The sequence below is a fragment of the Branchiostoma floridae genome, chromosome 4 (assembly GCF_000003815.2).
Source record: "Branchiostoma floridae strain S238N-H82 chromosome 4, Bfl_VNyyK, whole genome shotgun sequence".
Taxonomy (NCBI): domain Eukaryota; kingdom Metazoa; phylum Chordata; class Leptocardii; order Amphioxiformes; family Branchiostomatidae; genus Branchiostoma; species Branchiostoma floridae.
Genome location: NC_049982.1, coordinates 31,044,182 through 31,059,772, shown reverse-complemented (window position 1 = coordinate 31,059,772; position 15,591 = coordinate 31,044,182). Strand labels below are relative to the sequence as shown.

The 15,591-nt window shown below is 43.9% G+C and overlaps 1 protein-coding gene across 1 annotated transcript; it reads left to right on the top strand.

The window, feature by feature from the left end:
• The first annotated feature begins 1,979 nt into the window (after positions 1–1,979).
• LOC118413773 (deleted in malignant brain tumors 1 protein-like) lies at positions 1,980–8,504 on the top strand. The gene is made up of 5 exons (XM_035817305.1): positions 1,980–2,132; positions 2,389–2,614; positions 5,831–6,139; positions 7,095–7,403; positions 7,788–8,504. The coding sequence occupies exons 1-5, from the start codon at positions 1,980–1,982 to the stop codon at positions 7,796–7,798; spliced, it is 1,008 nt and encodes a 335-aa protein (XP_035673198.1). The 3' UTR covers positions 7,799–8,504.
• The last annotated feature ends 7,087 nt before the right edge of the window (positions 8,505–15,591 follow it).

The window sequence follows — 15,591 nt, the reverse complement described above, 5'->3', positions numbered from 1 at the left end:
ATCTCAATCCTGTTTTACCGCAGAACCACACCTTACCACAGCGAGCCACTACCTACCACGCTCCGTACAGGAGTGTTGCGCTTGTCGTAGCCCGTCTCAATCCTGTTTTACCGCGTTACCACACCTTATCACAGCGGACCACTACCTACCACGCTCCGTACAGGAGTGTTGCGTTTGCCGTAGCCCATCTCAATCTTATTTTACCGCAGAACCACACCTTACCACAGCGAACCACTAGCTACCACGCTTCGTACAGGGGTGTTGCGTTTTCCGTGGCCTCTTTCAGTCCTGATTTACCGCAGAACCGCACCTTACCACAGCGAACCACTAGCTACCACGCCCCGTACGGGAGTGTTGCGTTTGCCGTAGCCCGTCTCAATACTGTTTTACCGCAGAACCACACCTTACCACAGCGGACCGGATGCTGCCATGGCCCGTAGAGGAGACAAGCAGGCGCAGGTCGCCCGATATGTCGTGCGCCCGCCTGCGTCTCCCTGCCATTTTATAACTGGCTTACAGTAAGACTGGGCCAAGTTTCAAGCGCTATTTGCCATCAACTTCGTGATACTATAGCGCGTTCGGGCATAGGGCCCGAAATTGTCCCGCACCCCTGACTGCATTTGCCGGCGATTTCGTGATGGCGTACATGAACGTGATGATACAGCGTACACATGGACTGTGCGATCGGGCATGGACCCCGACAGGTCCCCCGTACCCCTGGCTGCGCTCGCCGGCGATTTCGTGATGTCTTACACGAAACATCTGCCACTCTTTAACCCCGAAGCGATCGAAGGTGTGTGGCGCAAACCGTTGCCGCCGACGCACCAGAAAAAGTCCGCCGTTGTGGAAACCCTGCAGGGAGGGGACGGGGGCCCGGCCCAAGCCCTACGAATAGGGCCATAGGACGATTGCCTGTTCTCGGTCCGGCAGCTGCAGCACACACCGCGGGACGCCCTTGGAGAATAGGTGCAGCGGGTCCGCACGCCTCGACGCCGGTCTCGCGTTCCATGTTCCAATAAATAAAGTACAATAACTATATCGTGAAAGTCCTTTTTAACTTTCCCTTGTGTTAATGTTTGCTATCATTCTCGTGTGCGTATTTGGCCTTCGAAGGAGATTACCTCCCGCTTTGGCTGCATTCCGACCCGACTCTAAGGAGGTGCAGACCAACCGCCACCGTCGCCGCAGTGGGTCTGGCACCCGCTCTAGGAGAGACCTACATGGGCAAAGGTCGACGGACAGAGAGTAGCTCCCGAGCGGAACATTTCCGAAGCGGGAGCTTGAGGCTAGATACGGACAGAAATGGGAAAGTTGAAAAAAAATTTGAAGAGAGATCAAGTGTATGTTCGATCGCTTAGGGGTTAAAGAGTGGGCGTGTAAGGTCTGCCCGGCCTAAAATGGATCGGAAGACCTATTGGCCAGCGTCGAGCGGTACGGGTGCGGGCCCGCTGCGCCGTGACCGGTTTGATGATAGCCTCTGATTATCGCTCGTGATGCAGGAGCCGGGCCCGGACACGTACGTGTTGTGCGGTGTTGTCCCTGCGGCGAACTGTTCCCAGAGCGCACCGCAACGGCCAGCGCGTCTCAACGGCCGGCACGTCGCAACGGCCAGCGCGTCGGCGGCAACGGTCTTGCCACACAGGACACCCGGGTTCTGCTGCGAGGTCCGGTCGCCCATACCGTCCCGTCTTGAAACACGTAAGAGTCTAACGTGTGCGCGAGTCATTGGGTGTTGTCCTTCGTTGGGTCTTCCGTCGGTCCGACGTGGGATCTCCACCGTCTCTACGGCGCGAGCCCACCACCGGCCGATGTCGACCGATCCGTCGGTGAGGTCACTCTAGAGCGTGCGCGATGGGACCCGGGTGAGGGTGTGTATGTCCGAGCAGGACGATCCGTCATGGACGTTGGTCGATCGCTTGTGAGTCCTAAAGGGGCTGCTGCAGCCGGTGGCACAAGCAAGACAGCGGCGTCGAGGAAAGATGGGGTCACTGAGTGAATTTGGCCCTCTTCCCGGGCCAAACGGGCTCGGCACCGGGAGGCAGGATTGGTGCCGCCGCGCAGGTTCCGACCAACTCCGCATGCCTCGGAGGAAGTGGCGGCCCAACAAGGCAACCCTGCAAGGCACGTTTGGAGTCGGGCAGCGGACCCGATGGTTGCTCGCGATCGGGTGGACGGGGTATCGGGCGACAACTGGCCCGAGTCTTGGCGACCTGTAGAGGTGATGAGTTATGGTGGTTTCAAGAAAAAATGTTCCCATACATTTTTCTGACCATGTCGTTACACAGCGTACCCTAAGAGAGTGGTTGTTGACTACAGTAGTTCGATCGGGAAACGACGGCGAGCAGTCGCACACTCTCCCGCCAGTCGTTTTGCTACCCCGTCGACCAGGTTGCCACTCCCCGCGTGGGCAGCCATAGGTCGACAACCAGCTTTGAAGGCAGGTGTCCCTTCGCTCCTGCGGGCGATGACGGCCTGCCGATGGCGTCCGAAATCAGCGTGCGATTTCGCTATGCGGACTCGGTGATCAGAGACCTGGCCCCCCGCCCGTTTGGTGGACACATCGGTCGCGGGGATATTCCTGACGGGAAGGGTCGAGTGTTGAAACGAAGCAACGGTCATATGATCAAATGTTTCTGGGAATTCTGCGCTCAGGTTTCGGCGGTTTTGTGGCCACTTTCAAAGACATGTTCGCACCGCACGCCAGCGATAGAATCGGCAGTGGCAACGGTCGAGACTGCCGGGAGACCCGCTTGCCCTGCCACCAAACCCCGATACCTTTTCAATTGAAAATTGCTACTGATGTAAACTGTGGCTTGCATTAACTTAATGTAATGTACTTTCTCACAATTTTTTTTTTTCGAATAAAAAAATGAAAACGATAACAAAGGCGCCTTGGCGTTTTGGTGCTTGTAGTCAACAATTATAGGGCCTCTAACTGCATGCCACATATACTCAGACCTCAGAAAATAACCCACAACTATACAAATGTATTCAATGCAAGTATGTGAACAGTAAATCTCAAGTACACATCAAAGTTGGCAATAATGCTTTCCGGGGGCTTTCCTTGAAGTTGCTCACAGTTGCTTTTCTACCCTCTCCCATTTTTTCCTTCACTTTTTGGTAGGGTTTCACCCAGCGGAATTCTACAATTTACACTAATATTATACAGTATCTGCTGATCCAGAAAAACACGGCAAAACATACCCGTTACATGCCGATGTGAGCAGTTAGGGCCGGCCGGCCGTTAATGAATGAAGACCTTTATTGTTAATAGATAAGGCATAGTAGTAGTACTGTCAGAATATATCAAATCTGACTGTAACGTTAAATATATTCTTGTAGTCCGAAAGAGTTCGAAACGTATAGAAACTATTTGCCTCCTATTCCAGCCCCCTCCCATTCTTATCGTATGCAGCGCCCGGTAAACACCGTGAAAAATAGCAGTATACTGTAATCAGGACACAGAATCATGATAGAGGTCATCAGGCACAGTATGGCGACATGGGGTAATCAGGCACAGAAGTTGATCTTTGACCTCCTCCTGCTGAACAGTGACCTGAGTGCGCCGCCATCTCATTCGGTGACAAGTTCTCGGTAAAATGAACAGTAAGTTACGAATAAACTGGTCGATATCAAATCCAAGGGTGTACATGGAAACTATCTACTCCTGACACGCATTACTATTGGTGTATTTCGCCAAAGATGCGCACAATTCACCAACAAACACGACTGTTTCGCTCCGAGTGGCTGGGTCACCTCCCTCCCTCCACCAGCGATAATCGACAAAATTACGGTCATTACCAACCCTAACCGGCCGATATCGAGTTCAAGCGTCCATAGCAGCACTGACTACCCGTGGCCTGTATTTAATTCGGCGTTATTTGCCAAGAACGCACACAACTTAACAGAAAAATGCCGGCAAAGGGATTTTTTCACAGGGCAGCTATACCATAGCGTCATATCCGGAGTTACAATGAAATCGAATGACGTCATTTCCTGAGTTACAAAGGAATTGATATACCGTTTTACAAACGACATACTGGTTGAGAAACGAGATAGCACTTTTAGAAATCGTGTACATTACAAGATTTGAAAGCAGTATCAACTTTTTAAATTCATAGCACCACAGGTGCATTGTCTGCTCAAAAATAGTATTCTTTTTTCAAAACATATATGCGATTTTCAACAATACATATTGAATTCTAAATTTCATATGTATTCTATTCCAAAATGTATATATTGTATTTTTGACACTGTTTCTGCCCCATAGACCCCCTCCCCCCTCCTAATTTCACTGTGTTACGATCACTAAATTTAAAGGGAATTATGTACTTTTTTTTTACTCAATGGTCACCACGTAACAAGGCCTGAAGGCCACTCAAGGTTACGGGTTACATGATTGGAACTGTAACAGCAACTCTTCACCCTAGGTCAGAAACATCATGATTGAGACCAGCCCAATTGCTCACTATGAGTGAGAACTATAACTGACCCAATAGGCGAAGCAGGGGTTGCGAGGACTGCTCGGGAGATTCCCTACCCCTATTTTAGCCGGAATGGTTTGATCCGCTCATGTTCGCACATGTGGCGGGTTCTTTAACGTGCTTAGCGTATTGCTCTTACCGAACACGGAACTTCCATTTAACGTCCTATCCAAAGGACGGCCCCAGCCGAAGCTAAGTTCTCATTTTGACCTGAGTGAAGTGAGGAAAGTCGTGTAAAGTGCCTTTCCCAAGGGCACAAGATCGGTAACACGGCAGCCGGATTCGAATCCGTAACGGGCTGAAGAAACTGCCACTGCGCTACACGGTCCCACGAAGTATGTATAAGTAAAGTCTTATGTTTTCTGTAATTGCTTTTATCGTTATGACGTAATATGAAATAATTATGACGTCATAATGTCATAATTTGGGCAAAAACAGTCCAACTATGGAATATCCGCTACACTTAGATTAAACAAAACAATGACTATAAAGGGTACCTTACTGGTATCTAAGTCTGCCATGTTTTTGGTTGTAAATGACGAAGACACTGACGCCTTCATGACGTCATTTGTCCGCCATCTTCGGTCGATACATTTTCTAAAATACGCTTTTTTACATATAGCCTCCAAACCCAATAGAAGTGTACTAAAATGGTTCAAGTGGTAGTGTTTTGTAAAAAAATTAATAATTTTGAAGGAATTTGTTTAAGAATATCATAGATTTAATGTTAATGACACTGTCCGCCTTCTTGTATTTTGGCCCATGACATCATCAAATCAGCATCAATTATAAACATTTAATTATGAATGAAACTTGAAATAGCACACGATGTTAATGATATAGTTAAAAAACTGTGGTCTAACAGAAAAACAATGCAATGTCAAAATTTGGTCAAATATAGAAATAATTGCCATGGCAACACGAAAAATTACAAATTCAATTTTTTTCGCAGTATTGTTAATTGCCAACAACATATTAGGAAAAGTCAATAAGTTTTTTAGTTCTAGCAAACGTCGTTCGGCAGTGATTTAGCGTCAAAGTTGGTGCTGGCACTTTTAGTCTCCCGATCTAGATAGGGTAACTAGGGCAACCAAAGTTGGTGTCTTTTTCTAAAATTTAGAGACAACAATCTCATAATGTTCACAAGGGTTCATAATTTTCCGTGCTGTCATGGCAACGGGTTTCTAATTACTTAGACTTAGGACTTAGGGGCTCCCGTGTCGTCCAACACATGAGGCAGTCAGGTTGGCCCAGCAGGCTCTGTCGGCAGCTATCCTCTTTACATCCTAATACATGTTTTTTTATTACAAAAGTTTGAAGTTTCATTCCATGTCGTCTTATTTCAGACATTCGACTCGTGGGTGGAAGTTTGCCCAGCGAGGGCAGGGTTGAAGTGTACCATGACGGACAGTGGGGGACCGTCTGTGACGACGATTTTGACATGAACGACGCCAACGTGGTCTGCCGTCTGATGGGGTACGCAAGCGCTACTAAGGTCCGATCTCAAGCAGCGTTCGGGGCGGGGTCAGGCCCGATCTGGCTGGACAACTTGGCCTGCGAGGGTTCTGAGACAAACATCGAACAGTGCAGCCACAACGGATGGGGCAAACATAACTGTGGACATGGTGAGGACGTTGGTGTGGTATGCTCGGAAGGTGAGTCAATTTTTTTTTGTTTTTCTTTCAGTGATTTATATAAATTTGTTAATGTTTGAACGTGTCGATTTTTGTGGAATTTGCGTCAAATTCTAGGTTATACTATGGATTAATTTGCTTTCAAGGGTCGTTTCTTTTAGACTGATTTTGATAAAAAAATGCATCCAAATAAACTTTAAAAGTTATGTAGTACCTGAAGGGTTTAATCCTATCCAGGCACGGAGGGGGTAGGGGTAAAAGTGACCGCGCCAATTTTGACGTTGTAAGCTCCCAAACGCCTTATGCTAGGACAACCAAACTGGGTTACTTTTCCTTAAATATTGTTGGCAACAATTGTAAAAAAATAGTAAGTTTATAATTTTTTTGTTGCCATGGCAATGGGTTTCCGAAAAGCATATTTTACAAAAATCATTAATTTTGTTTCAACAGTGGGTTTTGAAGATTTTCTTGCTAAACTACACTTGTTTTCATATATCTTTAATATCTAGCATATCTTAGTGTGACAAATATAATTATATATCCATAGATTATGCTAATGTGATGATGTAATTTGTCAAAATCCAAGATGGCCGACAATATCATGACGAAAAGTATAACAGCTTATTATCACTCGGATTTTATCATTACTTGGTATTTCTTATAATGAAACATCCATGTGAACATTTACAATTATTTTTCATAGGGTTTAATGGTTATATGTTGAAAAAGTTATCTTACACATTTAAGGTTGACAATCAAAGATGGCGGATAGCTAAAATACAGATGACGTCATATTTTGACGTCATTTTGACGTCGTTGCGTCGGCTACCAAACTTGGTGAATCTTCATAAAATTTAGAGACAACAATTTCATAATGTACACAAATATTCATACATTTCCGTGCTGCCATATGGTAACGGGTTCATGACAGCGTATTTTTTTACAAAAGTTTCCATTCAACGTCGTCTTATTTCAGGCATCCGCCTCGAGGGTGGAAGTTTGCCCAGCGAGGGCAGGGTTGAAGTGTACCATGAGGGACAGTGGGGGACCGTCTGTGATGACGGTTTTCACATGAACGACGCCAACGTGATCTGTCGTCTGATGGGGTACGCAAGCGCTCTCGAGGCCCGATCTGAAGCAGCCTTCGGGGAGGGGTCAGGCCCAATCTGGCTGGACAGCTTAGACTGCGAGGGTTCCGAGACGAACATCGAACAGTGCAGCCACAACGGATGGGGCAAACATAACTGTGGACACGGTGAGGACGCTGGTGTGGTCTGCTCGGACGGTGAGTCAAGATGTTTTTTTTTTTTAACGTTGTGTATAAAATGACAAACGTTTGAACGTGTAGAATTCTGCGGCCCTTGCATCACAGTAGATAGAAGGACGCCAAACCAGTTCGATTTCGCTGTATGGATCGTTCTTTATTACCTCCATGAAAAATGAGCTCTTAGAACTCTTGTTTATATTTTGAAAGATGCATATAACGTTGAAATGTTTTTTTTTTTCATTACAGTCGGCTCTGCAAAGTTAATCTTGCAATGATAATTCCAAGGTACTAGTTTAACAATTTGTACCTGTTGCGATAAAAAAAAAACAATTTGTACCTCTCAAGTAAACCCAACGTTATGTATTGTTTTGTTAAAACTCAAACGTTTTTGTCCACACACAGATCAACACTAACCGGGAGCGTGTGATGAGAAGAAACCAAAATACATCCGGTTCATCAGCCACACGTGTTGAAGACCCTGTATAATTGCATGTAAAGCTAAGGGCACAACCCGCAATTTGTCCGTCCTTTTTTTGGGGGGGGGGGGGGGAGGCCACGTCCGACATGTATTTCTGAAAACTTTCAGGCTATACAGGGCAGGCTAGGCGCGTCGCTCGTACTGGCACGTACGGGGGGCGAATAATCTGCAGCCCGATGGCACACAACGTTTTGCCTGCACGTAAAGTTCTACGGTGTGTCTGAGGGCTCCAAAATCCGTCGGATTCCCTACGAGTTCGTATGGAGGTGGTACTCACCACTTACGGATTCCAAAAGATTGCCCACACATTGACACGTAGACAGCACATATTTACACGTACGGCGGGTTGTGCCCTTAGCTTTAGGTCTCATTTATGTATTGCTCTATACGTGGACACTGTAGAACAATACGGGACCAAAAAGCAACGGCTGCATGGTCGCTCGTTTTTAGCGGTGAGAAATTCCCTTTTAGTCAGCCGACCTGATCTCAGGAGTTTGTTAGAAACTGAAGAAATTAGCAGATTAACTTTGGCAGCCGTGCGCTTGGTCGGAGGTACACAGTCCTGAGTGGTGCAGTTGTATACTAACAGAAAATTAGTGCGGGGATTGACTAATTGTAGTTTGTAATTGCTATAAGGTCTCATTGATGTATTACTCCGCGAGTGGGCACTAGAGTAAACTAGATCCGAGCCAAAAAATAAACGGCTGCATGGACGCGTGCTTTTAGCGGTAAGAAATTCCCTTTTAGCCAGCGGAACTGATCTCAAAAGTTAGATTGTTGAAAGCTTGTTTTTCACTGAAGATATTAGCAGGTTAAGTTTTGCAGCCGCGCGCTAGGTCGGAGGTACACAGCCTTGGGTTCTGAGTGGTGCGGTTGTACACTCAAAGCGAAAAAAGTGCCTTTTGTGGGGGTTGACTAATCGTCGTTTGTAATTGCTATAAAAAAGTTCCTACGCATAGTTTACGTTGACAATTTTTTCCCACGATATAGGGTAAATGTGCTCAACAAAGAATGAAAAATCTGCTAAAATTTTACGTAGCGTCATTATGAACGCGCCCCTGAAAAACACGAACTATAACATACAGGTCTATGGAAAGAAGAAACTCATCAATGAGACCATAAACAAAGAACGTACTATGTTTACTGGTCAATGGTTATTCTTCCCATGATATAGGGTAAATGTGCTCAACATAGAATGAATATATATATATTGACATTTCCTGTAGCTTCATTATGAACGCGACTAGTAAAACACGTTTCATAGAGACGTCAATGGGAAGAAAAATTGACTTTATTTCACGATGTCTAATGTCCGTAAATAGTTTCATCAAGTTTGTGAGTCACTGAATAAAGAAAAATTTTCCAGAACCGTTGTTTTTTATCTATCGACGTTTCGGTGACCATCTATCACCTTCTTCAGGGCAAGTCTGACTGGTTCACATTGTACTGCAGCTATAGGTGTCGCTGTTTACAGATGCAGTCCCAAACGTAAAGTATTAACATATAAAACGTGTACCTAGATAGCTGCAGTACAGTGTGAACCAGCCAGAATAAGTAAACAGACGTTCACCGAAACGTAACTGAATATGAAGCAACGGTTGTGTAAACGAGTCTCTTAATTTACGATGTCTAATAGTTTAATTCTACGTATACCAACATCTAGGTGTAAATCATGATTATGTACCATAGTTCGAAGATAATGATAACTACTGTTCATGATAAAGCATAAATATTACTTTCTTGTGTTTAAAATTTCTTTCTTGATCATACGGATTGTGTCATTTTTGAATGCTTGCCACGATTATGCAAGAAAAATTATTGACTATAAGACTTATAAGAAATGTAACATTATACTTCATCATTACAGTAGTAAAAAAAGATAAGCAAAAGAAGTATACATTATGAAATGTTCATGTAAGCATTATCAAATAAATTAATCGCAAATGGTTTCTTCAGTACAAGTTCGTCATTTGAAATTGTCACGTTTGACTTATTTATTTATTTTCTGTACCTATCCATGTGGCATGGCTAGAAGATGACATAAAGATTTCAATCCTCTCTCTCCCTCTCTCTCGCTCCCTCTCTCTAGCATTTTCTATCCATTTTCTGACCAAAATTGTATTTTTGTTGCTCAGAATAAAGTACATGCACAATCTGTCAACTATGTCACTGAACTGTCTGTCCGTTGGATCAGTCATGCACAAACCCGTTAATTGTACTCCAGGGAAAAGACATAATTCTAAATCGTTTCTTTGGTGATCTCGTCTGACGTGGACATATGGTAATAACGTACGTCTCCATGGGTACGTATGACACCCGCGACCCAAAAATGACCCCGTCTCCAACATTACTAGGGCTATACAACGTCAGGGCACACAATAACCAACTAAACAGGCGTTGGGCGTTACAAACGTCCTAGCACGTTTGGCCAATTTTGACCCCGTTTAACCACGTCACTTATATCCGTAAGATTACGTTTTAAAACATCACGTGCCCGTAACTCTCGCGAGTTTACGGTCTGACGTGATTGGTCATCAATATTGATCCTGGTGGTTTAAAAAGGTCCGGTGTTCGTTGAAAATGTGATCCGTGTATACCATTGTGTTTGAAGAGAGTCTAGCACTGTATTGTGATTACTTGGGCTCATTTTTTTAATTTTTTTTTTTTTTTCATTCTGTTTTCTTTAGCCAGGGTGGCCCAGCTCAATGTAAGTAAGTGACTGCTTTACAGTGGGGCCCTGGATTACACATAGTACATGACACATCAATACAATACATAACGTACAAATAATAAATACAAAGACCGCTATCCATTATCAGTCCGGTCGTGAGGTCAGAGGTCAGCTCTCAGTTTCATCATACGCTTAAACGTTGCAATGTTTGGAGCCGTTTTTAAAGTCATTGGAAGGTGATTCCACTGACAAACGCCCCTGTGGCTAAACTTACGCCTTCCACATTCCAAATGAACTTGTGGCAGCTGTATTGATTGGCTTAAACTATGACGAGTAGGGTAACTGTGAGTCTCAGATACCATATGGAATACATTGAGATATTCTGGGAGTAGTTGGTTAACAGACTTGTAAACTGTCTGCAACAGGTGTTCATCATACGCTCACCAATGCATCGCTGTCCCGACGAGAGAAGAATGACACTTCCAATACTAAAGACTAATACTTAGACTATATGTGTTACATAGATCACTTATTTGTGGTTTGGCTGTTCAGCACGCACAACTAGGACTGCCCAACGAGCCTGCGGCTATTACAAAAGGCTAGCTCTGATGACAAAAACAGAGACTATAGAAATGGAATTTGACAAGCACAAGACACTTGCCAATAACAATATTCTTAGTACGGTGAAAAAAAAGTTTTAAAAATGAAAGTAAAAACTTTTGTATATAGTTGGTGTACACACTAAATCTATCAAACTTCTCTTGATGAACATTGTTGTTCCGAACACTTTCTCTTCGGTGACTCTGTCAGTAAACATACACTGTTAATGGCCGAAAGGCTGAATAAAAGTTCAAAACTTGAACTATGCGGCTACAGATGTCTTTCTGAGGGACGACTGCAGTGTGCCACATGTCGGTAGTATGAGGGATAAATCTACGCTACTATATACAGTAAACGCACACCGTAAATGGTCGAAAGGCTGAATAAAAGTTCACAACTTAAACTATATATGCGGCTAAAGATGTCTTTCTGAGGAGGGACAACTGCAGTGTGCAAGATGTCGGTAGCTTGGGGGATGAATCTTCTCTACTATATACAGGAACATACTACACTATAAAATTAATGCTTCAATTCGTCTGTATATCCCCAATATATTGGAAAGTCTGGGTTGAGTCCAAATCGGGCCCGTTTGAACACATTCGCGCATCAAAAATGTGCAGTTTTAATACATGAAATAAATTTTTATCCTAGATTCGATTTCTTGGACATTCACAATAACTTCAATATTATGCAACTTGTAACCATATCATTTTCATAGAAAGGTGGACGGTTAAAACGTTGGAAATGAATTTATCATCATTAGTGCAAAATGTGGTCCTCCTGCGTTTTCTTGGTTTGTCTTGATAATGAGCATGAAATATAAAAATTATAACAACAAAACCATCCTGTTAGTACATTCGATGAAGAAATTTTACATACAGTGTATAACAATATTCCAATACACTGCAAACGTTTAGTACAGGTACAATTGTTCTTGGCCTACACATATTGGCATGCGTTTAAATATCTTTGAACAAGAAGATATCACACTGTAGCCCCTGACCAAAGGTTCTGCCTATTTTGTCCAATTGAAAGTGAATTTCATTTCGTCATGTAGTGTCCTATGCATGATATGTTACCACTGCGCGAAAAGACAGATTTCCACGAGTTCCCAACATCGTGCACGATGGTGAAACCTGACGTGTCCTCGCCGTGGGCACGGGTTTCCACGGGGTGCCTGTTCCCGCGTGCCCCAACCTTGAAAACCTGTGCGCACAATAGGGCACGCGAAGAGTCCACGTGCCCCACTGTTGCACACTTCTCGTGTTGAAGAATTATCGTTAACAATGGAGAGCTGAGAAGTGTCTGATAATTTATTTATGAGAATTGCCGAGTAAAAATACCTCAGACCTTCGCCACATTTCGGTTTGTACTTGTGGGAAAATAAAAAATGCAACCGACGCCAACAGTACGCAAAATAGGATTTGCAACACATCGTGCCGTATACACGAAACTAAACAAACTATTTTACCTCTATATACAGATCGCGTGTAAGATTAAAGTCACTACTGAAGTCTGAAACAACATATTCAATTTCAACGGAGTGTGCCCGATTTCTGTAACTAATCATATGAATTGTTTTCTATGCAACATTACTTGAGTTGATTGTCATCTAGGCTTTAACCTGGAGTGCGGCGCCTATCAATGCATAGATTCTTGAAAGTGTTGTTCTTTGTCTGTCGGCTTTGTTTATACAGTACTAGTATATCAACGCCGCATTCCGACACCATGTTGGATCTGCATTATACTGACTCCTTGTTTGTCGAAAAAAAATCGATTCAAACTTTTACAAAGATAATTAGGTTGTGGAGAACTTCAATATTTGTATAAGTCACTTTCATGGTGTAATTTTTGGTTTATATCGGTATTATGGAGATTGTCTGCCTGGCTTGGTTTTTGGTTGAATATTGAGAGGCGGAAGTTTGACCCGCCTGTTGAATACTACTGAACTCAGCAAATGTCTGTTACAAGTGGGCAATACCGACCATTAAACTTAAAGGCAAGTAAGCAAAGTAAAAAGCAAGAAGGTTAACTACTGGACTTCCACAAGCACCCCTCCCCCAATACACATTTCATTGTTTTGTTTTGAAAACATGGTATCCCGACGCGCGTGGCTGGTTCGCGATTTTCAATGTTGACTGGTTTTCTAATGCCGGGAAAGTCTATTTCATAAAAAAAGGATACACAAGAAAAGCTCAAGCTTCCTTTAGTGAACTAAGAATACTTGTACAACGCATGGCATCATGTACAAACTCCTTTGTGACATACACACAACTAGTATGTACAATGAGCTATTGTGTCTGTATTCAAATACCCATCCGAAGTAGCCAATCGTATTTTACACATGAGGTGGGTGTTTGGAAATGAGGACCAATCAACTCACGTGTCCCAATTTTCAAACCTGTGACGGTTGTCATTTCAATTCTTCTCATTCAGAGTGCTTTCACGCTGCTCCGACCGGCCGATAGCTAAGTATTTGATCGCACGACAAACAGCGCAGGTAAACTCATTGAGAGCTTGGGAATGATTCTACGTCAAGACCCGACATTATCTCACCATCGAATTGAATTCCACTGGGACCAAGTTCTACTTTTAGAGCAACAACTGTCCTCCTGGCTATTACCCAGTCTACCGAGAGTCGGGCGGGCTCTCTGTGGGTGGGGTGGGGTGATCCCCGCCGCTCGGATCGCCAGACGCGCCCCTGACTGTTAGCTCTACGTGGTACACAAGTTTCTGTCCAGTCGGCTTGGATGATTTGGAGTTCCTTTGGTTCCGTGGAGGCCCTACATGCTTTATGATGGATTGTATACCACTGTTACGACATTGCACATCCACGCTTGGAATTCTGCAGCGACTATGTGATTTCATATGCTCCTGATCATGACTAGCAACTGCTTGTCTAACTGAGGACACTTAGAGTTAGGCATCATAATGTACAGAGCAGGAATGCTGAATTCAAGAGACCTACAGGAATTTTCTGTCATCAAACTTGGAGTGACTGCACAGTGGAGCAAGGACAGCGTTTATAACGTCCTTGAATGGCTGCGGATAACAACCCCAAAACAACAGGATGGTGGACCGACGAACCTTTGGAAGCTAAAGGGGCGACAGCACTAAGTACATATGAAGGAATGCGTCAGGAGCGGTCGACTCTCAAAAAATAAAACGAAAAACAACGAAAGATAATTCACCATTCATAAAGAATAAAAGCAAACATACTATATACAGGGGAAGGGAAAATCTGGGAGGGTAAATTTTTGGGCTGGGAAAGCCCGGTGCAGTAAAAATGACGCTGCTTTTAATGACAAAGGGCGTAATTACGGCGCAGTGGAGGCCCGGGGAGATAATTAGGTGATAATTAGCCGCTAAGTAATGCACCAGTCATTCGCACACAAAAGCATACGTCGATAGTTTCCACGCGTACGCACAAGTTTACTAAGGTGGCACAGCTAGTGCCCACGGATTTCCACAGGAAGGGCACGTTATGGACACGCGAGTGGTCCGTTTACTCGGATTTGCACGGGTGCCCCATGTGGGGGCACGTCACGTTCGCACAGTGGGCACTCGTGGGAACCCGTGGACACTCTGAATTTACTTGCATGTGTACACGGGTTTGCAAAGCGGAAATCTGTGTTTTCGCGCAGTGTACGCAATAAGTTATTCGCATTCTATGTCAGATTTTACAATACTAGATACCAGAAGTAGATATGACTATATCTTTAGATGCGACATCCCTCATAACATATTTACCTGCTAAGATAGGTAAATATATTAAAGATTGCTTTGTGATTGGGGCACTGATGGAGAAGAGCAAGTGGCCAGTCCCCGGCCTAAGCACTTAGGCAGGCACACATTAGATATCTACACGATTATGAGGTTTGAACATTTCTGGCTCAGGGTCGGAGAATTCTGGTTCAGGGATCCAGAATACTGACTCAAAGAATTGGATGTCTTCATGGAGACATCTAATTGCCTACATATTCATTTTCCTTTGAAATATCATACCAACAAATATTTATTCATCTGGTCAATCAATTTTATAAGTATTAAGGTTTTATGGAATTAAAGAGTTTGTCTGGAATTATACTGTCCCCTGTCCGTGTTAAAATCATCAGCCAATGTCAGAGGTGTCGTATGTGTAAGTGGCTAGAGTGCAAGGGTTTTTTTCCTGGCATTTCTGGCTGGACGTTGTGGCAGTTTATACGAATATAATGTGATTCATAGCCGACGCTATAGGGCTGATATCAATTAGGATTTTACCATGGTCATTACTGATCGAAGAAGGCATAAAGAGCCAAAGTTTTCAAAGAATATTTTCCACGGTTAGAAGTTTAAACCCCTACATCTAAAAACGCAAGTCATTTCAGATAAGTTCATCTATGAGGTAACATAAGACGCAAGTACAAACTTAAGTTGAAACAACCTTTATACAAAGACAAAAAATTGACTGCAAGGTT